This window comes from Amblyraja radiata, chromosome 9 (genome assembly GCF_010909765.2).
Source record: "Amblyraja radiata isolate CabotCenter1 chromosome 9, sAmbRad1.1.pri, whole genome shotgun sequence".
Classification (NCBI taxonomy): Eukaryota; Metazoa; Chordata; class Chondrichthyes; order Rajiformes; family Rajidae; genus Amblyraja; species Amblyraja radiata.
The window spans coordinates 46419650-46443830 of record NC_045964.1 but is presented as its reverse complement, the minus strand read 5'-3'; the positions used below and the strand labels follow the sequence as shown (position 1 = coordinate 46443830).

General features: G+C 43.4%; 1 protein-coding gene across 31 annotated transcripts in view; it reads right to left on the bottom strand.

The window, feature by feature from the left end:
* nid2 (nidogen 2) overlaps window positions 1–24181 on the bottom strand; it is a 119150-nt gene that overhangs the window by 38177 nt on the left and 56792 nt on the right. For 10 of the 31 annotated variants that reach the window (XM_033027300.1, XM_033027305.1, XM_033027302.1 and 7 more), the window contains 9 exons: window positions 23220–23225; window positions 22753–22762; window positions 21475–21713; window positions 19096–19350; window positions 16903–17157; window positions 14204–14443; window positions 10186–10431; window positions 8073–8318; window positions 4649–4888 (listed from right to left, as the gene is read on the bottom strand). In XM_033027300.1, the coding sequence (XP_032883191.1) occupies window positions 4649–4888; window positions 8073–8318; window positions 10186–10431; window positions 14204–14443; window positions 16903–17157; window positions 19096–19350; window positions 21475–21713; window positions 22753–22762; window positions 23220–23225 (1737 nt within the window). Of the gene's footprint in view, window positions 1–4648; window positions 4889–8072; window positions 8319–10185; window positions 10432–14203; window positions 14444–16902; window positions 17158–19095; window positions 19351–21474; window positions 21721–22752; window positions 22763–23219; window positions 23226–24181 lie in introns of all 31 variants that reach the window. The other 21 variants (XM_033027299.1, XM_033027320.1, XM_033027309.1 and 18 more) reach the window with 17 other exon arrangements.

Here is a 24181-nt window from a genome sequence, read left to right as displayed (position 1 = left end):
GGTTGTGCGCAAGTGTCGCCCTGCATATTGCGGGTGCTAAGATCCCCCCCGACAACGGAAGGTTTGAGTGCCTCGACCACGGGAAAACAAAGAAGGGAAGAAGATAGAACTCTTTTTTGCCTTCCATTACAGTGAGGAATATTGGGGAGTCGTTGTGGTGGATGTTTATGTTAACAATTTATTTGCGTGTCTTATTGCTCTTTATTGGTATGATTGTATGGCAAATCAAATTCCTCGAATGTTGCAAAACATACTTGGCTAGTATTATTATGATTATGACTAGAACTTTACTTCTTGGAGCACAGGAGGCTGAGGGATGATCTTATAGAGATGTGCAAAATTACGAGGTGCATAGACAAGGTGAATGCACAGTCTTTTACCTGGGATAGTGGAATTAACATCTAAAGGGCATAGATTTATGATGAGAGGGGAACGATTTAATAGGAATCCGAGGGGCAGCTTTTTCACACATTGGGTATATGGAACATAGGCAAAAATGCTGGAGAAACTCAGCGGGTGAGGCAGCATCTATGGAGCGAAGGAAATAGTCAACATTTCGGGTCGAAACCCTTCTTCATGGAAGGATCTATATGGAACGATCTGCCAGAGAAGGTAGTTCAGGCAGATACAATAACGACATACAAAAGATATTTGGACAGATTCATTGATAGGAAAGGTTTAGAGAGAAATGGGCTTAACGTGGGAAAATGGGATGAGCTTAGAAGGGGCACCTTGATCAGCATGGATGATTAGGGCCAACGGGCCCATTTCTGTGCTGTACGTCTCTTTGAACAACAGAGACAGCCATGTTTGCCTGGTGTAGGGGCTTGACGCATGGAAATCCTGACAGGCTTTGATCGATGACAAAGCTGGGCCTGAGGCTTGCCTTCTCTTAATTCTGCCATTACATTTAATACATTGGCCTTCTTGGGGCTTGTAAAAACTAATTAAATATTGGTAAATAATTAAAAACAAAATGAAAGCACTGGAAGTATAATAAATAAAATTAAAAACACATCAGACACAAAGCAAAATAGTTGCCAAAGACACAACCTCTCTCTCTTTCACTCCTAATCTGCAGATCTAGAATTGCCATGAAAAATAACATTGTTTTGACCACTTCTCCAACTATAACATCCGTAGGCACGTCCCTGACCTCAATGCCTGGCCACAATCCCAGGACGCACATTGTTTAGAGCAGCAGACTACCGGCTGATCTGTTTTGGACTTCCACTCTGCTCAATACGTTTCACAAGCAATCTTCTTGCTTTATCCCAAGTTCAATCACTTCCAAGGAAACACCTGGATTCAACAGGATTTAGTCATTTAACCAGAGAGAATTATCATACAGTTCGTTGCAGGCATAGCTCTGAGTTTTGGAAGTTTGTGTTTTAAACTTTGAAGAGACTAATGCAGGGAACTATGATGGTGGCATGAAGTACAATTGTAGAGAACTTTACTTGGTTGTCACTGTTTTGTGTCTGACATTTTGCAGACAGAAAAGTGCCGATAGGCATCTTTAATAAACATACATGTCATGTGGCCAGTAAACACAATAATGGCGATTGACTTTTTAGAGGTGCCGGTATGCCATACTGGCCCATGCCGTCTCAAAAGAACCTCGTGGTGCAGGATATTTCACAGTTGTATTTGGACATGAAATATAAAATGTGGTCATAGATTTTGCAACAACGGAAATTAAATAAGATAAATCTAAGAAAGATAGAAAATATCCAAATATAAAAGGTGAAAACTGCATAGATCAGGAACACCAACAGGAACAATATGTACAAAAGGGAAAAAAATCATTGATTTTATTTTGCACTTTCTTCAGGTCTCTTTCGAAATTTAAAGATTTACACTGACCTGGCCATGTATTGGGTCACATCGTTCGGACTATTGTTACCAGTTCCGGTTAGAACTGCTGCTTTTAGCAGTAAAGCATGCTGTTTACTCCACTCATCAGAGCCACAAGAAGTCCAGCACAAAATCCTAGTACCGTAGGGATTCCCCAGCTGCATGAGGAAAACTGTCTCAGATCCTGTGCCAGGACAAATCCACTAAAGTGGCATTTGAGAGGCTTTCAGATAGGCACATAGGTATGCAGGGCATGGGGGGATACGGAATACGTGCAGGTCGAGGAGATTAGTTCAATTTGCCATCATGTTTGGCACTGATATGGTGGGCTGAAGGGCCTATCCCTGTGCTGTACTGATCTATGTTCCACCTATGACCCAAGACCCTATTGAAGTATTGACATTATTGTAACGTGTATCAAGATACAAAGAAAAGCTTTGTTTGCCTGCTATCCAGATAAATCAAATCATACTATACGATTGCAATCACGCTATACATAAGCACAAGAGCTCTCCAACAGGTAGTGCGAAGAGAAAATGCCAGAATGCAGAATATAGCGTTGCAGCATGGCAATGTTACAGTTACAGAGGAAGAAGTGCGACGTCTATAATGAGGTAGGTTGGAAGATCAGGATGCACCCTAGCTTATGGAAGGACCGTTCAGTAGTCTGATAACAGAAGGAAAGATCTGATCCTGAATTTGCCGGTAGGTGCTTTCAAGCTTTTGTGTCTACTGCTCAACAGGAGAGGGGAGAAGAGGAAATGGCTGGGATGAAACAGGTTCATGATTATTTTGGCTGCTTTCCGGAGGAAGCGTGAAGTGTAGATGTAGATGAAGCCAATGGTGCGGAGTCTGGTCTGTGTGATAGACCGTGCTACATTCACAACTCTCTGCAATTTCTTGCAGTCTTGGCCATAGCTGTTGCAAAACCAAACTGTCTTCTTCTTCTTGCGTATGGCGTGCACAGCCTAAAGTTGTAGGACAACTTGTTCTATTTGATCTTATTTGATTGTGCACGCCAGGTTGATTGCATTCGTCAAAACAGGGCGGACCATGTGAAGGTTGCAATCTCCCACCCCACCAAACTGTCATGCATCCTAATAGGATGTGTTCTATGATGCATTTGGAGAAGCTGGTAAGAGTTGCCTTGTAGAGCAAAAGGATGATGAGGCAAAGGGAAAAGGAAATCATATTTTTAAAATGTTTACTTTAGTTTAAACTTCTTTATTTATTTTAAGTGATTAGTTAGATGTTAGAACAGAACAGTACAGCACAAGAATAGGCCTTTCAGCCCTCAATGTCTGTTCTGAACATGATGCCAAGACCAACTCTTATCTGCCTGCATATAATACATAACACTCCATTCCCTACACATCCAAGTACCTATCATGAAGTCTTTTAAATGCCATTATTGCATCGGCCTCAACCACCATCCCTGACAGGGTGCTCAAGGCCCTCACCACCCTCTGGTTAAAAAGCGTGCCCCACACAACTCCTTTAAACTTTACCCCTCACACCTTAAAGCTATGCTGCTAGTATTTGATCTTTCCATTCTGAGAAAAAGATTGTGACTATCTACTCTACCTTTGCCTCTCATAATTTAATATACTTTAATCATGTCTCCCCGCAACCGCTGATGTTCCAGAAAAACGTAGAAAATAGGTGCAGGAGTAGGCCATTCGGTCCTTCGAGCCAGCACTATCACTCTAATTAATTCCCCATAATCCTGGCATCATTCAGGTAAACCTCCCTACTCCCTTTCCAAATCCTCCACATCCTGCCTGCAATAGGGTACACAATACACCAAAGTGGCCTAACCAAAGTCCTGTAAAGCTGCATCATGACTTTCTGACTCTTATACTCAATAAGAAAATTGAGTAGAATTTTGCATTAATTTTGATAGGTTTTAAATGTCCCTGAATTAAAGTAACCCATAACATCTATAAAAATTACTTGCAACCTTGAGAGGTGGGGATAGCCTCAGGATCAACTAGGAAACATGTCAAAGGCTTTCTGAGGCATTATAGGGATGGGACCTGCCCACCATACCCAGACAATGGGTGCTACTAGTCAGCCATTGGATTGCAACAAGACTCTGCCCTCTGTGTCTAGGCTGGGTCAGTGCAGGTGGCAGGTGTGTCGATGTCCAGTGACTCTGGCAAGAACCACTGGCCAGGTATATTTTTCACCCCGTGTTTGAAAAATAAAACACTTTTAGCAAGTTTGAAAATATGACTAAATGTTGAATTAATGGCAAAGACATAATAGGGAAATAAAGAATGGATTGTTGACACCATTGGCGACAGTACAATGATATTAAATTTAGACCAGTTTTAGCTTTAGAGATACAGCATGGAAAAAGGCCCTTCAGCCCACTGAGTCCATGCTGACCATGATCACCAGCACACAAGTTCTACCCTACACACTAGGGACAATTTACAAAAGCCAATCAACCTACAAACCTGCACGTCTTTGAAATGTGGGAGGAAACCTGAGCACCCGAAGAAAATCCACGCAGTCACAGGGAACTTGCAAACTCCGCACAGATAACACCCATAGTCAGGATCAAACTTGATCTCTGGCGCTGTCAGGCAGCAACCCTACTGCTGCTCCACTGTGCTACCCTAAATTTGAGAAATACATGTTTTAACGTTTCATCTGTTACCTACCATGAGACTGATTGGTCAAAGTCCAAACAAGACTCACTTTAAAATAAAAATGGAAATCTTTTACAATTCACGAGTTTGCTGAAGATTCAATGAGATTTTGAACAATTATACCCCTGACTGACCTGTCGGCCCACAGCGTGGTTGACCAGTTCCTGCTTCTGTCCGGGTCCCTTGCACTTCCTGCCCGTTTTCGTACACACACCAGCAGTGGCCTGTGCTGCTCTGGCATTGCATCGGCCTGAAGTTCCCTTCCTCATCACACTGAGGGATGTGGAGTCCAACAAGCGGCCCACGCAGGCTCACCTCTGCTTCCATCCGCTCCTGGTGTTGCTCACAGGCTGACTTTACCAGCACATCGGCTGCTGATGATACAAAATGGTTCCACAACAATCACCAATTAAACTTGCAGTTACGAGGTTAATGCCTCGTCTTTCACACCCAGAGGGGTCAAGGTTGGCTGAAAATTCGACTGCACATTAGACACAGAAACAATGCACCAATGGGTTTGTGTTCTGCAAGGTACTGCTGTGGAGACCATGGCCAGGGGCATCAGCTGATACAATCCCTGTCATACCTGGGGTGTGGCTAAAAGGGGTATGTATGGGAGGGACAATGAAGCTCTTTATGTCAGAAGATGGTGGGAGAAGGAGGATATTATTGACGACTGACATTATCTAATGGGGGCGGAGGATCAACGCTGTTGGAAGTGGGCACGAGAGAGACTTAAAATCGTTGATTCTCCATTCAAATTGTTTTCCCACTCACAAGATAAAATCAGAACATTGTGTGCAATCACACATTGCCGAACAATATCTTTTCTCTTGCACGCCAGAATGGAAATCCTGCACATTCCCCCTGCAATTAACCCTTCGCAAAAAACTCTCAATAAAAACATTGTACTGAGAAGGTAGACAAAAATGCTGGAGAAACTCAGCGGGTGAGGCAGCATCTATGGAGCGAAGGTAATAGGCAACGTTTCGGGTCGAAACCCTTCTTCAGCCTGAAACGTTGCCTATTTCCTTCGCTCCATAGATGCTGCCTCACCCGCTGAGTTTCTCCAGCATTTTTGTCTACCTTTGATTTTCCAGCATCTGCAGTTCCTTCTTAAACATTGTACTGAGAAGACCTGTTTAAAACCTAGAGTGGTGACGGTGATGTCTGTAATCAGCCTTAGGCCGTAGACCGCTGGTTGGAAAGAGTCCCTGTGTTGGGTAGATATGTAGTAGATGGGAATGAAATATGGATTAACTTTATATAAAATTATGAGAGGCATGAATAGGATAGTCCTAGGTCAGGATCTTTACCCAAGGTGGAAATGTCAAGTATGAGAGGTCATAGCTTTAAGGCAGGAGTTCCCAACCTTTTTCGTCCCATTTACCCCTGGCAACTTTAATAGCACATAACAATGTTATTTCACTTATTTATGAACAACTAATGATGAACAGATACCAGTATACCAGAAACAAACACAGTCAGTCAATGAGAAAAAATATGTACAAATCCAGAATCAACAAATGTACCCCCTGGGTAGGCGAAATTTACCCCAGGCTGGGAACCCTTGCATAAGGCGAGAGGGGCAACGTTTAACAGAGACATGTTGGGCAAGTTTTTTTTCTACAGAGTGGTGGGTGCCTGGAACACGCTGCCAGAGATGGTGGTGGAGGCAGATACAATGGTGGTATTTAAGAGACTTTTAGATATGCGGGGAATGGAGGGACATGTATCATGTGCAATTTTGGGGAGGCTAGTTTATCTTGGCATCGTGTTCAGCATGGACATTGTGGGCCAAAGGGCCTGTTCCTGTGATGGACTGTTCTATGTTCTAACTGTGATGATGAATTACAAAGACTGCGCAAAACTTGTTGGAACCAAAATTGATTGGCTCAGGAGTAGTTCTTTTTCTGTAAACTGGGTTGCCTACAAATTACATTTCCCTTCACTGTTTCTTTAAGATTTAGTAGAAAGTGATTGTTTCTCCAGGGTAAAGGTACTATGGGCCAATTTTGTTTCATTTTATGTCACTCCAAGCATTGAACTTGTCCTTTCCTAGTGTGAGTCACCCTTGTACACCAGTGAGATTTCCCTGATAGGGCAGACTTAACGGAGTCATTCCATACCCAATTCCCCTAGAGTACTGGGAGTACTTGGACCAGGAATTATCCCAGGAATAGAATCAATGAGTCATACTCCATGGAAACAGGCCCTTCGGCCCAACTCGTCCATGCACATGTACAGGTACTGTGAAAAGCTGTGTTTTGCATGTTATCCAAACAGATCAGATACTACGCTTAAATGCAATCAAGTTAAGCTCAAATAAAATAGATAGAGAAGAAGATGATGCAGAGTGCAGAATACAGTTCTCAGCACCAATCTTTTTTTGTAAACCAGCATTTGAAGTTCCTTCTTTCTACTTCCCACCATTGAATCTATTGACACTTCACGCTGCCTCGAAAAAGCAGCCAACATAATCAAAGACGTCCCACCCAGGCCATTCATCCTCCCTGCACCCGTGGGGTAGTAGGTACAGAAGCTTGAAAGCATGCACCACTAGACTCATGAATGGCTTGTTCAGACTTCTGAACGGTCCTTCCATAAACTAGGGTATTGACCGATTCCCCTCTACCCTGTTGTGGACATTGGAATTCGTTCTTGGAAGTGGGGCGTTACAATGCTGAGAACTGTATTCTGCATTCTGCATCATCTTCTTTTTCTATCTATTTTATTTGAGCTTAACGTGATTGCATTTAAGCATAGTGTCTGATCTGTTTGGATAACATGCAAAACACAGTTTTTCACAGTACCTCAGTACATGTGTGTAGATTAGAGTCACTCATACTGTGGCTCTGCCCACAGGCTTATTAGAGAGCGCTCTCTCTCTCTCTCTGTTAGACTAGTAGTATGCATGCTGAGATGAAAGCTCTTTGAGTTACCTCTGCAGAGTTCCTAATAAAAGACTATGGATTCTAATCAATGTGTGCGAGTCTGATCTTTATCCAACAATGTGACAATAATAAACTAAACCATGGACAATGTGGACTGAAGGCCCCATTTCCGTGCTGTACAACTTTATGACTTGATAAATCATGGGCTTCTGAGATATCGAAGTTGTGTAAATTTAGCAACTTGGAGCAAGAATTGAATTACTTTGATGAGAATGCAGAAGTCAGTGGAACAGCGGTGGAAGGGGGCAATCTATAGATGCAAAGAATGCTAGAGGTATTCCAAAAGTGTTTACAATAGATCAGACTGATAGAGAGATAGGGGAAGCACTCAGAAGATCCAGATCTTTTGAACGTAGTCTGTAGTCTGGCATTTCCAGCAGTATCTGTCGTTCAACCTTAACCAGTAGTTAGAAGCATACTACATGCGTAAGAGATACCGTAACTGTTGCCTGGACCATTCATTATCATGCTAATCAACTTCTACACAGCACACTGGTGCTTTGATAAATACCAATCACTCACAATAACAATAATTAAAGTCTCTTTGAACTCCTCATATTTGCCACAACAGTGGTCATTTAATTTAATTATAATCTTAACTGACCTGTCGTCCCACAGCGTGGTTGCGCGGTTCCAGGTGGCGCCCTGGTCCCTGGGACTTCCTGCCCATTTTCGTACACACACCAACAGTGGCCTGTGCTGCTGTGACATTGCATCGGCCTGAAGTTCCCTTCTTCATCACACTGAGAGATGTGGTGTCCCACAGGCGGCTGAGACCCACGCAGCCTCACCTCTGCTTCTAACCGATCCCTCTGCTGCTCACAGGCAGACTTTGGCCGATCACTAGCTTCTGATCAATGAAAGAAAGACACTGCTCTTGAAACTATCAGTCATTAGCAGTTCAAATATTTTAAACTGAGCTGTATAATATTTTGGCTCTATGTCACTTATCCATTCCCTCTAACGGTGCTGTCTGACCCGCTCAGTTCCTCCAGCAGTTTGCATTTGCTCAAGATTTGAGCATCTGCAGTTCCTTGTTTCTCCTGCATGATATCTTATCTTGTTCACTGTATGTGGCTACAGTTAGTCTGCAGAGAAATATCTACGCCAAAGTTTTAAAGACATTTTACATAATCTTTAAAATGTTGGCTTAGATATTCACCCTATCAATACAATGATCAAATCCTTTGTGCAGTGCCAGGGCATGTGGGAACGTCATTGGAGAGACATTTTAAATTGGTGTTCAAGGTTTTCCGTCAGAGGGTAATAGTCATGCAGCACGGAAAATGACAGCACAGCTGGATGAAGTAGCACAGCTGGAGAAGGCTCGTGGGAAGTTTGTCTTCATTGGCAATGGCACAGCTGAGATGGCCACAGCTATAAGAATGATCCCAGGAATTAGTGGGTTAACCTATGATGAGCGTTTGTTGGCACTGGGCCTGCACTCGCTGGAGTTTAGAAGAATGAATGGGGACCTCATTGAAACATACAGAATAATGAAAGGCTTGGATAGAGTGGATGTGGAGAGGATGTTTCCACTAGTGGGAGAGTCTAGGACTAGAAGTCATAGTCTCAGAATTAAAGGACGTTCTTTTTGGAAAGAGATACAGTTAGCCCATTTTCTTTAGTCAGTGGGCTGTGAATCTGTGGAATTCTTTACCACAGAAGGCTGTGGAGGCCAAGTCTTTAAGTTAAGTCAAATATTCAAGGCAGAGATAGATAGATTCTTGATTGGTACGTGTGTCAGAGGTTATGGGGAGAAAGCAGGAGAATGGGGTTAGGAGGGAGATAGGTCAGCCACGATTGAATGGCGATGTAGACTTGATGGGCCAAATGGCCTAATTCTACTCCTATCACTCATGACCTTATTACCTTATGAGATGTCATAGCTTTCACAAACATTAGTTGGATCATCCCTGGCACATTTGTGTGTAGCCCTGGTCGCCACACTGTACGAAGGATCCAGATGTGGTTCAGAAGAGATTCACCAGGATGTTGGCTGGATTGAAGTATGACAAAAGAAACAGCAGATTCTAGAATCGTGGACATAACACAAAGTACTGGAGGTTCTCAACCAGTCAGACAGCATCTGCGGCAGGAATAAACAGACACTGTTTTGCATCAGGGTGCTCCCTGAAGAAGGGTCCCAGTCCAAAACAGCACTGGGCTAGGCTGGGCTTGTTTCACCTGGAGCAAAATGGGATGTGGAGTATATAAAATTAGAAGAGGGATAGAGAGGGTAGGTAAAAGAGTCTGTTTCTCATGGTATGGTGTCAAAGATCAGAGGTTAAAGGTGAGGAGGGTGATTTGTAGGGGATCCAAGGAGATGTATTTCCATACAGTTTGGAATATGCAGTCTTTGGAGGTGGAGGCAGGTACTGTACAACATTACAGTCACATCTAGGTATGTACTTAAAACACCAAGGCATAGAAGCTACTGACCTAATACACAATTGGGATTTGTGTGGTTAGGTACAGTGGTTGGCAGGGACAAGCTGGGCCAAAGGTCCTGTTTCTGGACTGTTTAACCCTAATAAGCACATTATAGTTACAACAGGTAAGAGACACAAAAACATCTGTTCTTCTGTTAATAAAACTACATGAAACACACAAAGGTGCAACTGAAAATTCTAGAAGATGACTCTTTGTGATGAAGTAGAACTTTCACATGATTTGCACAGGTTTGGTCATTTAGTTTAATTATAACCCTGACTGACCTGTCGTCCCACAGCGTGGTTGAGTTGTTCCAGGTGGTGTCCGGCTCCCCAAGACTTCCTGTCCGTTTTCGTGCACACACCAGCAGTGGCCTGTGCTGCTCTGGCATTGCATTGGCCTGAAGTTCCCTTCTTCGTCACACTGAGGGATGTGGTGTCCCAACAGCGGCTGAGACCCACGCAGCCTCACCTCTGCTTCTAACCGATCCCTCTGCTGCTCACAGGCAGACTTTGGCCGATCACTGGCTTCTGATCAATGAAAGAAAGACACTGCTCCTGAAACTATCACTGATTAGAAGTTCAAATATTTTAAACTGAGCTGTATAATATCTTGACTCTGAAGAAGGACTCTGACCCGAAATGTCACATCCATTCCCTCTAACGTTAATGTCTGACCCACTGAGTTCCTCTGGCAGTTTGTGTTTTGCTCCACAGGTGCTGCCTTAAGGAGAGACTGAATACGCTGGACGTGTTTCCCTTGGAGCAGAGTGGACTGAGGAATGACCTTATAGAAGTATATAATATTAGAAGGGGGATACAGAGATTAGGTAGAAAAAATCTGTTTCTCATGGTAGGTTGTCAAAACCTGAGGTTAAAGGGTGGTTTGTAGCGGATCCAAGGGGACATTTTTTCCATACAGAGGGTGATGGAGATTGGAATACGCTGCCTTTGGAGGTGGTGGACCTACTTTACAACAATTCAGCCGCATCTAGGGATGTACTTAACACATCAAGGCATAGAAGCTACTGACCTAATACGCAATTGGGATTCGTGTGGGTGGGATGGACAAGGTGGGCCGAAGGTCCTGTTTCAGCACTGTTTAACCCTAATAAGCACATTATAGTTACAACAGATAAGAGGCACAAAAACATCAGTTCTTCTGATAATCAAACTCCATGAAACACACAGAGATGCAATGGAAAATTCCAGAAGAATGGATTGTGACGAAGTAGAACTTTCACAGCTTTGGCACAAGTTTGGTCATTTAGTTGAATTATAACCCTGACTGATCTGTAGTCCCACAGCATGGTTGGGCGGTTCCAGGTAGCGTCCTGCTCTTGGGACCTCCTGCCCATTTTCGTACACACACCAGCAGTGGCCTGTGCTGCTGTGACATTACATCAGCCTGAAGTTCCTTTCTTCATCACACTGAGGGGTGTGGTCCCAACAGCGGCTGAGATCCAAACTCATCCTCTTTCAGCCCGTTCTCGGTGCTGCTCACACATTGTCTTTGGACTTTCGTTTGTTGCTAATGAAACAATTTGATGGAAATATGGACACCAGTAAAATAGCAATGGAGATAAAAGGTAAAGGATGGGTAGATAAGGTGGAATATATTGATCATAACTGGTGTGCAATGAACAAAGGAACTCAGCTGATAAGGCAGCATCCAAGATGCTGCCTTGACCAAGATGCCACATCAAAACTATTCCAACCTGCCTATGTTTGGTTCATCTATATAATTAAAAGTCTAAACTTCACCACTTCCTGTTTGCACTGTATATTGATTTTAGAAAAAACGCTACCACTTACGTCTGTGATTTTTGGTAATCTTACTCAGAGTCCCCTTCCAGCTGTCAGGGCCAGAGGATTTTTCCCATCGATGAAACATAAAAGACTTATTAATGTTTAAAAAATGTTGAGATTCTCTCTCCTGTCAATCACGCCATGAAGGCCACGCCCCTTCCAGTGGGAGGGAGGAGGGACTATAAAACATGGAATTGTGGACGTGGCTCAGTCTCTGCAAGATGGGAGAGCTAGAGGTCACGACTCTCAGTCTGAGCTGTGAATAACAATGAACACATGTCTACTAAACTGTGAGTGTGGTTTTACTGACTTGTAAGTGCCCTTAATGTGGTTTAAAAATGAAGTTTGAAAATGAAAATGTGGTTGGTTTGAAAATGATGTTTGAAAATGAAAATGTGGTTGGTTTGAAACTGTGGTTGGTTTGAAACTGTGGTTGGCTTGAAAATGTGGTTGGTTTGAAAATGTGGTTGGTTTGAACATGTGGTTTGAAAATGAAAATGTGGTTTCAAAATCTATATAATTAAAAGTCTAATCTTGACCACTTCCTGTTTGCGCTGTATATTGACTTTAGAAAAAAGGAATTTGGTGGCCTTGCACCCTGCTTGAAATGGTATGAAACTGCATTTGAATTTGGTGGCCGTGCACCCTGCTTGAAATGGTATGAAACTGCACTTGAGTTTGATGGCCTTGCACCCTGCTTGAAGTGGTAGGAAACTGCACTTGAGTTTGATGGCCTTGCATCCTGCTTGAAGTGGTAGGAAACTGCACTTGAGTCTGGTGGCCTTGCACCCTGCTTGAAGTGGTATGAAACTGCACTTGAATTGCACCCTCCTTGAAATGGAATTTCAAGGAATAGCCATGAGTCAACTGCCAGCCCACCAGTCATGAGTGAGTGAGCTGCCAGCACACCAGACTTGTGACTAAGCTGCCAGCCCAAGAATCATATTGGCCCACAATGTCCATACTAGCCCTCTGGAAACCAGTCCTTTCAGCCTACAACACCCATACGCGCGCTCCAGAAAGCCCCCCCCCACCACCCCACTGGCTACCAATATTAGAATTGGTGGAGAGATGGAATATTGCATTGGGGGACCAGCCCTCCCATGTGAACATGGGACCCAACAGGTCCTACTTAGTCTAGTATCCCTCTAAATCTTTCCTAACCATGTAACTGTCCAAATGTCATTTAAATGTTGTTATAGTACCTGCCTCAACGATCTCTTCTGGCAGCTCATTCCCTATACCCAATACCTTCTGACTGAAAAGTTGCCCCTCAAGTTCCAATTAAACCTTTCCCATTTAACCTTAAACCTATATCATCTTTTCTTGATTCCTCTACTCATTCACCCTATCTATTCCTCATTACATCTTATACACTTCTATAAGATCACCACATCCTCCTATGTTCCTCAGAAGAAAGTCCTTGCCTGCCCAACCTCTCCCTGGTGCTCAGGCCCTCAAATCTTGGCAACATCCCTGTAAATTGTCTCTGCACTTCATCTAGCTTAACAACATTGCTGTTAACAACAGTTTTACATTGGCATGGTGGCGCAGCGGTAGAGTTGCTGCCTTAGAGCGTTTACAGAGCCAGAGACCCGGGCTGAGCCATGCTGACCAGCGATCATCCCATACACTGCCACGATCCTGCACACTAGAGACAATCTGCAATCTTTACCAAAGCCAATTAACCTACAAAGCTGTAAGGCTTTGGAGTGTGGGATGAAGCCCAAGCACCCAGGGAAAACCCACATAGTCACGGGGAGAACGTACAAACTCCGTACAGACAACGCTAATGGTTGGGATCAAACCTAGGTCTCTGGCTTTGTAAGGGGGGGGGGGGGGGGGGGGGGGGGGAGGTGAGGGGGTTGGAGGCGGAAGAAGAGTTGTGCGTGCAAGAGATGGGTGGGCGAAGGGTAGGGATGGACCCGGGCAAAGAGAGGGGATGTGGCAAATATTAGGTGAGATTGGAGAATTTAATGTTAATTCTGTTGGCTTGTCATCTACCCAAACAGCTTGTTTCTCCCTTTCCTGCTCATTTCCTGTCTATCGTACACTCGTCACCAAACCATTCCCTTTCTCTTTAATCCCTCTCTTCCCCATCCCACATGTCCCCATCCCTCCTTCCATCTTCACATTTCACCCTGCATTCAGTCTGAAGAAGGGTCCCAAACTGAAATGTCACCTATCCTTGTTCTCCAGTTATGTTGCCAGACCTGCTCTGTTACTCCAGCATTCTGTGTTTTCCTTGATAAACCAGCATCAGCAGTTCCTTGTTTCTACATTTCCAATGCATTGGGTCCTACACTCCATCCCAGCGCAGTCAAGGGGTGTATTAACATTACTGGTGAAGATCACTGCAGACCATTGTGTTGGCCATTTCCCTGGGGAACAACCTGCACATGCTCCAGGTTCCCATAAACAAATTAAAACCTTACAGGTTCTCTCAGGTTTCCCACAAAGTTGGTCATTTTGCTTCATTGTAACCCTGACTGACCTGTCGTCCCGCAACGCGGTTGAGTGGTTCCAGGTGGTGTCCTGGTCCCTAGGACTTCCTGCCCGTTTTCATACACACACCAGCAGTGGCCTGTGCTGCTCTGGCATTGCATCGGCCTGAAGTTCCCTTCTTCATCACACTGAGGGACGTGGAATCCAACAAGCGGCCCACGCAGGCTCACCTCTGCTTCCATCCTCTCCCGGTGCTGCTCACAGGCTGACTTTGGACGATCAATCGCTGCTAATCAAGTAAAGAAAGAAGTAGAGACAAGGAACTGCAGATACTAGTTTACAAAAAAATACACAGTACCAGCAGGTCAGGCAGTATCTCTGGAAAACATGGATTGGCATAGGGTGGTGGAAAGTAAGCTGGAGGAGAAGAGGGGCAGGACAAAGCCAAGTCATTACAAGGCCCAAAGGGTCCTCAAAATGGCTTGGCAAGATGGATGAAAGAAAATCCCAAAACATTTTATATCTATATCAAAATCAGGATAACCAGGAAGGTAGGACTTCTCTAGGATAAAGGAGGGAATTTCTGCTTGGAGTGTGGGTATATAGGCGAGGTACTAAACAGGTACTTCACATCAGTTTTCACCAAGGACATGGAGGACGGTGAGATCAGTGTGAAGAATACTAAGATACAAAGGTGGTTTGGGATGAAGGACAAGTTCATGTTGGGGCTTATGAAGAATATTAAGGTGGATAAATCCCCAGCACCTTCTGAGATTTATTCCAGATTATAGAGAGAGGCAAGCGAGGAGGTTGTGGGAGCTGTGACGACATATTTGCATTACTCAAGCCGCTGGCCACAAGTTTTCAAGGTCAGTTTATTGTCACGTACCAATTAAGATACAGTGAAATTCGAATTACCATACAGCCATACTAAAGCAACAAGACACACAACTACATAAAAGTTACCATAAACATCCACCACATCAAATTCCCCAGGTTCCTCACTGTGATGGAAGGCAATAAAGTCTAATCTTTTTCCCTCGTTATTCTCCCGCGGTCAGGGCAGTCGAACCATCACAGAAATGGGCGGAGAAATGACAGATGGAGTTTAGTTCGAGCCAGTGTGATGTTTTGCTCTTTGGGAAGTCAAGTGTATGAGGGAAAATATACAATTAATGGCATGATCCTTAACAGCATTGATGTACTGAGGAATCTTGGGGTCCAAGTCCATAGCTCCCCAAAAGTGGCAACACAAGTAGAGAGAGGAAAGGCATATATATGGTATGCTTACTTTCATAGGTTGGGGCATTGAGTATAAGAGTCAAGATGTTATGAAGCAGCTTTATAGGACATTGGTTAGGCTGCATTTGGAGTATTGTGTGTAGTTCTGGTCACCCCATTACACGAAGGGTGTGGAAGCTTTGGAGGCGGTTTAGGAGGCATTAGCTACGGAGATGAGTTGGACAGGCATGGATTGTTTTCTCTGAAATGCCAGAGGTTGCAGGTAGACCTGATGGAATTATGCAAGATTATGTGAGGCATAGATAGGGCAGAATGTTGGAATCCTTTTCCCAGGATGGAAAAAATCAAATACTAGAGGCCATAGCTTTAAGGTGAGAGGGAGTTTAAAGGAGATGGGTGGAGTAAGTTGTTTTGTGTCCATGCTGAACAGTACTATGACTAGAAACCAGCACGTCCCAGAAGGCTATGAAGCTAACATACATAAACCTGATCAAATGTTACTCTGCAGTATAATTCCTGTATAACACTTCATAGTTACAGCAGATAAGAGATGCCCAAATAATTTGTCCCTCAGATACTGTCAAATGCTATGAAAGACATAAAGATGTTTCTGCAAATTCCAGAAAATAGTGACTTCATTAGAAACCCCATTCCTCATGTTTGCTGCAGGTGATTATTTTTTTACTTCATTGTAACCCTGACTGACTGGGCAGTGATAGCGGTAAGTGTAAAGTAAGAGCGGAGGCTTCTTTCATTCAAAGGAACACCACAGCAGAAGCCACAGAGCAAAGCCAAAACCTTTTTCCCAGGAAAGGGAAATTAAGAACTAAAGCACACCGATGAGAGGGGTTAGTATTTCCACACAGGGGGAGCTGAATATTTGTAACAAGCTGCCTAAGAAAATAGTGGAGACAGTTACAATTTTAACATTCAAATGGTTTCTGACCAGGTACTTGGATAGGAAAGTAGAGTGATATGGTACCAATGCAGGCAAATGGGATTAGCCTTTGATGTCTTTGGGCACCATGGTCGGCATGGACTAGATGGGCTGTAAGGGCCCTTTTCTGTGCTGTAACCTTTCCCATTTGTCCACGTGTCTTTTAAATGTCAAAATGTTGCTATGAAGGCAGAGAATCCATTTGCTTGAAGTGGAATGTGACCAAACATTTGATGAATTAGTTAAGATCAGGGAGTTTAGGAAAGGAGCAAACAGAAAATGGGGCTACAGTCATAAAGGAACTAACCTGCTCATTGAACTGTGTAAGGAATGAAAGATAATCAAGCTGTCTGCGTACAAATAATTGGTCTCGTCTTTGTGCCAAGCATAACTATAATACCAGAATTATCAATAATGATCAGTACTTTGTGACCTCAGGAGATAACAGGTACCTCTGTCAGCTATACCATCAATTTACTCAGATTCCCAGTCAGAAAGTTCAACAGGTAATGTCCCTTTGAACTCCTGCATTTAGTATAGCACCTTGTTTAATTATAACCCTGACTGACCTGTTGTCCCACAGCGTGGTTGACTGGTTCCAGGTGGTGCCCTGGTCCCTGGGACTTCCTGCCCATTTCCGTGCACACACCAGCAGTGGCCTGTGCTGCTGTGGCATTGCATTAGCCTGAAATTCCCTTCTTCATCACACTGAGGGATGTAGAGACCCAACTGCGGTTGAGACCCATGCTGCCTCACCTCTGCTTCTAACCGATCCCTTTGCTGCTCACATGCACTCTTTGGCCGCTCACTCACTGCTGTCGTTGCTTTTGAAACAATACAAAACAAAAGCACAATTTAGTACAACTGGGCATGTAATGAGTGATCTTGCACAGTGCGTGTTGCTGCCAGTCCAATTGATCTCAGGGAGAAAGTACACCCAAATCAAATGTTTTAAATCTAGTCAGAGACACAGGGAACTGCAGCTGCTGGAATCTTGAGCAAACACAGAGTACTGGAGGAACTCAGCAGGTCAGGCAGCATCTGTGGAGGGAATGAACATTCCTTCTGGGGAAGGGTCTCGACCCAAATTGGTGTCTGTCCATTCCCTCCACAAATGCTGCCTGATCCATTGAGTTCCTCCAGCACTTTGTGTTTTGTTATAAATCCAGTGCTTATTATGTGACGGTCATTACAAGTACGGCGTGCCATTAACTCGACAAAGTTAAACCTTGATTTTCAAATTTATACTTTTATTGTTGATTTTATACATTTTATGTCCGAGATATGAAGCTGATTGTTCACAATATGAAATCACAAGAGGGGGGAATATTTATAGAAAAACAGTTGAGAAATGTAGCATAGTTTTTCATTTATATGCGGACTGCCACCTTTTTGTTTTAAAAAAGCTGTTTAAATGTAATGTTTCATTTCCCCAAACTAATCTAAACTCCATCAGCATCAGCGACACTCATAAACCGCAAACTTTGATTTCAGCTGATATTGTAAAGATCATTCTAACCACAGTTCCAGACATTTGTGTCATTTTAATAAGGATTGCTACATGAGAGATATTTATAATCTCAAGTAAGTTGCTGAAACTTCTCAGATTCTTCCTATCCACAGTACAATCAGAATGCGTTTTGTTCAGTACAATAGATGGATATGGGACGAAGTTGACTGGTATCTGATTGGGCAAAAAATAACTGACAGCAAGAAGGGTCTCCACCCGAAACGTCACCTATTCCTTTTCTCTAGAGATGCTCCCTAACCCACTGTGTTACTCCAGCTTTTTATGCCTATCTTTGGTTTAAACCAGCATCTGCAGTTCCTTCCAACAGCAAAATTAAAATATTGTTGGAGACACAAGAAACACTAGATATTGGAATTGTAAGCAAAAAAACAGAGCGCCGGAGGAGCTCGTGAATCAGGCAGCATATGTGGAGGGAATGGACAGATGACATTTTCAAGTAACCCTTGCTTTCCCTCTCTCTCCATCCCACCCCCTTCCCAGTTCTCCGACCAGTCTTACTGTCTCTAACTACATTTTATCTGTTTGCTTTGTTGTTACCTTCTCCCAGTTAATAATGAGCTATTCTACACTTTCCTTGATCTCCATTCCCTTTGCCCTTTTTTCACACCTTCACACTTCCTTATCTATCTATCTCCCTCCCCCTGACGTCAGTCTGAAGGGTCTCGACCAGAAACATCACTCATTCCTTCTCCCCAGAGATGCTGCCTGTCTCGCTGAGTTACTCCAACATTTTGTGCCTATCTTTAGTTTAAAACAGCATCTGCAGTTCCTTCATACAGATGACATTTCCTGTTGGGACCCTTCTTTGGACAATTAAAAAAGTAATTTTTTTTAGTTGACAATAAGAAAGTACATGCAGCAAACTAGTTAGAAAAGAAAAAGAGGTAATTTTAAACACTGCCACAGAGGCGGTAATCTAAAGCAGCAAAGGATTCATCAAAAAGTTTGAAAGCACAAAAGCCTGTGGTGATAGATGATGAGGCCCTCAAGACACACAGAATTGTGACCAGATTTTTGCCAGTCACATGCAAGCTCAGTTTCACTGGATGGTGAAAGGAAGATTATAAACACAGGAGATCACAGACCTTAAATCAATCTTCCAATAATCTACATTTTACTTAGAAGTCTTTCTGCAAGTACAAGTCGGCCATATAATTAAAAAATGAATCTTTTTGATCTTCTCATTTGAGCTGCCACAGTGTCCAAATGCTTTTACAAACCACTGACTGACCTGTTGTCCCACAGCGTGGTTGACCTGTTCCAGGTAGTGTCCGGCTCCCTAGGACTTCCTGCCCGTTTTCGTACACACACCAGCAGTGGCCTGTGCTGCTGTGGCATTGCATCGGCCTGAAGTTCCCTTCTTCATCACATTGAGGGATGTGGTGTCCCACAAGCGGCTGAGACCCACGCAGCCTCACCTCTGCTTCTAACCGATCCCTCTGCTGCTCACAGGCAGACTTTGGCCGATCACTGGCTTCAACCGTCACTTTTGAAACAATACCAAAAAAAAGCACAAATTACACAAACTGGGCCATGTAATGAGTGATCTTGCACAGTGTGTGCTGCTGCCAGTCCGATTGAAGTGGAGGAGAAAGCACACTCAAATCAAATGTTTTAAATCTAGTAAAACACAAGGACTACAGCTGCTGGAATCTTGAGCAAAACACTAAGGGCTGAAGCAAAGCAGCGAGTCAGGTAACATCAGTGGAGGGGATAGACATTCCTTCTGGGAAGGGTTCCAATCTGAAATATTGTTTGTCCATTCCCTCCGCAGACACTACCTAGCCTACAACTCTTTGTGTTTTGTTTTAAATCCAGTGCTTATTTAATGGCGGTAAACCTTGGTACGGCACACAGGCAACTCAACAAAGTTGATTAGTACAGGTGTCAGGGGTAATGGGGAGAAGGCAGGGGCTAGATGGGAGAGATAGATCAGCCACGATTGAATGGTGGAGTAGACTTGATGGGCCAAATGGCCTAAATCCACTATCATTTATGAACTTATGAAAGTTAAAGACTTGATTTTCAAATTTATACTTTTATTATTAATTTTATACTTTTTAGTTATTATTTGTTAAACATGCAGTGGATTGTTCTCAACATGAAAAGGTGAACATATGAAAATACGAAGATGAGGGCAGATTTATGGAACAAATTGTTGAGAAATGCAGCATAGTTTTTAAATTGACATACAGACTGGCACCTTTTTGTTTACAAAAAAAATAATTGTTTAAATGTAATATATTTCATTTCCCCAAACTAATCTAAACTCCATCACCATCAGGGTGACCCATAAGCAACAAAATCTGATTTCAGCTGCTATTGGAGAGTTCATTCCTGTCACAGTTCTAGACCGCTGTGCCATTTGAATAAGGTTTACTACTTGTTATATTTTTAAAATCTCAAATAAATTGCTGAAACATCTCACAGTATCTTCCTATCCAGAGGACAATCAGAATAGGATTTGCTCAGTACAATAGATGGGACGTAGTTGACTGGTATCTGATCGGGACGAAAACTGACAGCAAATTTCAGTCTGAAGAAGGGTTTCTGCCCGAAACGTTGCCTATTTCCTTCGCTCCATAGATGCTGCTGCACCCGCTGAGTTTCTCCAGCACTTTTGTCTGCCAGCAAAATTAATATATTGTTGGAGACACAAGAAACAGTAAATACTGGAATTGTGAGTAGGCACCATTTGCAAAGGGAATGGACAGATGATATTTCCTGTTGGGACCCTTCCTTGGACAATTTAAAAAGTTGACAATAAGAAAGTACATGCAGCAAACTATTTAGAAAAGAGAAATGTTCAACCCCGGCTTGGTACTCTAAAACAACAAAGGATTCTGCAAAATTATTGAAAGCACAAAAGCCTAACGAGAAAGATAATGAGGCCCTCAAGATGCTGGAATTTAGGTTAGTTTACTGTGCGGAAACAGGTCCTTCGGCCCACAGAGTCAGCACCAACCAACGATCACTGTACATTACTTTACTTTGTAATGTACATGCACTGTACTTTTTCCTTCCGCAATATGTGATTCTGTTCCATTCTGTATGTAGTTTGTTTGTTTGTTTGTTTTTTTGCACAAAGTCCGCGAGCATTGCCACTTTTCATTTCACTGCACATCTCGTATGTGTATGTGACGAATAAACTTGACTTGGCGTGATTAAAACTATCTTACACACACTAGGGACAATTTACACTTTTACCAAGCCAATTAACTTACAAACCTGAAAGTCTTTGGAACGTGGGAGAAAAGCAAAGATCTCGGAGAAAACCCACACTGTCACGGGGAGAACGTACAAATTCCGTACAGACAACACCGATAGTCGGGATTAAACCCAACAACTCTACCACTGCGCCACCGTGCCGCCATTGTGACAAGTGCTGTGACCAGACTTTTGCCAGTTATACGCAAGCTTAGGTTCACTGAATGATGAAAGGAAGATTATAAACACAGGAAATCACAGACCCTAAATCAAGCTTCCGCATATCTACAAATTACTTAGAAGTCTTTCTGCAAGTACAAGTCGGTCAAAAAAAATGAGGCTCTATGATCTTCTCATTTGAGCTGCCACAGTGGCCAAATGCTTTCACAAACCCCTGACTGACCTGTCATCCCACAGCGCAGTTGAGCTGTTCCAGGTGGTGTCCGGCTCCCTGGGATTTCCTGTCCGCTTTCGTACACACACCAGCAGTGGCCTGTGCTGCTCTGGCATTGTATTGGCCTGAAGTTTCCTTCTTCATCACACTGAGGGATGTGGTGTCCCACCAGCGGCTGAGACCCACGCAGCCTCACCTCTGCTTCTAACCGATCCCTCTGCTGCTCACAGGCAGACTTTGGCCGCTCACTGTTTCCTATTGTTGCATTTAAAACAATACAAAACAAAAGCACAAATTACATAAACTGTGACGTGTAATGAGTGATCTTGCACAGGGTGTGTTGCTGCCAGTCCGATTGAAGTGGGGGAGATAGGACACCCAAATTAAATATTTTAAATCTAGTAAAACAGAGACCCAAGGAACTGCAGCTGCTGGAATCTTGAACAAAACATAGGACCGGAGCGACACAGTGGGTCAGGCAGCATTTGTGGAAGGGATGGACATTCCTTCTGGGGAAGGGTTCCAACCCAAAATATTGGCTGTCCATTCCCTCCACTGCCTGACCCTCAAACGGCTTTCCTTCAGCACATTGTATTTTTTTTAAATCCAGTGTATTTGACATAACGGTAACACCAACATGGTGTGCTGGCACCCGACAAAGTAAATAAATGGATTTAAAAATTTATATTTTAGAAACATAGAAAATAGGTACAGGAGTAGGCCATTCGGCCCTTCGAGCCTGCACTGCCATTCAATATGATCATGGCTGATCATCCAACTCAGTATCCTGTACCTGCCTTCTCTCCAGACACCCTGATCCCTTTAGCCACAAGGACCACATCTAACTCCCTCTTAAATATAGCCAATGAACTGGCCTCAACTACATTCTGTGGCAGAGAATTCCAGAGATTCACCACTCTCTGTTGTGAAAAATGTTTTTCTCATCTCGGTCCTAAAAGATTTCCCCCTTATCCTTAAACTGTGACCCCTTGTTCTGGACTTCCCCAACATCGGGAACAATCTTCCTGCATCTAGCCTGTCCAACCCCTTAAGAATTTTGTAAGTTTCTATAAGATCCCCCCTCAATCTTCCAAATTCTAACGAGTACAAGCCGAGTCTATCCAGTCTTTCTTCATATGAAAGTCCTGACATCCCAGGAATCAGTCTGGTGAACCTTCTCTGTACTCCCTCTATGGCAAGAATGTCCTTCCTCAGATTAGGAGACCAAAACTGTACGCAATACTCCAGGTGTGGTCTCACCAAGACCCTGTACAACTGCAGTAGAACCTCCCTGCTCCTTTACTCAAATCCTTTTGCTATGAATGCTAACATACCATTCGCTTTCTTCACTGCCTGCTGCACCTGCATGCCTACTTTCAATGACTGGTGTACCATGACACCCAGGTCTCGTTGCATCTCCCCTTTTCCTAATCGGCCACCATTCAGATAATAGTCTACTTTCCTGTTTTTGCCACCAACGTGGATAACCTCACATTTATCCACATTATACTGCATCTGCCATGCATTAGCCCACTCACCAGCCTATCCAAGTCACCTTGCAGCCTCCTAGCATCCTCCTCACAGCTAACACTGCCCCCCAGCTTTGTGTCATCCGCAAACTTGGAGATGTTGCATTCAATTCCCTCATCCAAATCATTAATATATATTGTAAATAGCTGGGGTCCCAGCACCGAGCCTTGCGGTACCCCACTAGTCACTGCCTGCCATTCTGAAAAGGACCCGTTTACACCTACTCTTTGCTTCCTGTCTGCCAGTCAGTTCTCTATCCACATCAATACTGAACCCCCAATACCGTGTGCTTTAAGTTTGTATACTAATCTCTTATGTGGGACCTTGTCGAAAGCCTTCTGAAAGTCCAGATAAAACACATTCTCCCTTATCCACTCTACTAGTTACATCCTCGAAAAATTCTATAAGATTCATCAGACTGATTTACCTTTCATAAATCCATGCTGACTTTGTCCAATGATTTCACCACTTTCCAAATGTGCTGCTCTCCCATCTTTAATAACTGACTCTAGCAGTTTCCCCACTACCGATGTTAGACTAACTGGTCTGTAATTCCCCATTTTCTCTCTCCCTCCCTTTTTAAAAAGTGGGGTTACATTAACTACCCTCCAATCCCCAGGAACTACACCAGAATCTAAAGAGTTTTGAAAAATTATCACTAATGCATCCACTATTTCTGGGGCTACTTCCTTAAGTGCTCTGGGATGCAGCCTATCTGGCCCTGGGGATTTATCGGCCTTTAATCCATTCAATTTACCTAACACCACTTCCCGGCTAACCTGGATTTCACTCAGTTCCTCCATCTCATTTGACCCCCGGTCCCCTGCTATTTCCGGCAGATTATTTAAGTCTTCCTTAGTGAAGACAGAACCAAAGTAGTTATTCAATTGGTCTGCCATGTCCTTGTTTCCCATGATCAATTCACCCGTTTCTGACTGCAAGGGGCCTACATTTGTTTTGACTAATCTTTTTCTCTTCACATATCTATTAAAACTTTGGCAGTCAGTTTTTATGTTCCCTGCCAGTTTTCTTTCATAATCTATTTTCCCTTTCCTAATTAAGCCCTTTGTCTTCCTCTGCTGGACTGAATTTCCCCCAGTCCTCTGGTAGGCTGCTTTTTCTGGCTAATTTGTATGCTTCATCTTTTGTTTTGATACTATCCCCGATTTCCCTTGTTATCCACGGA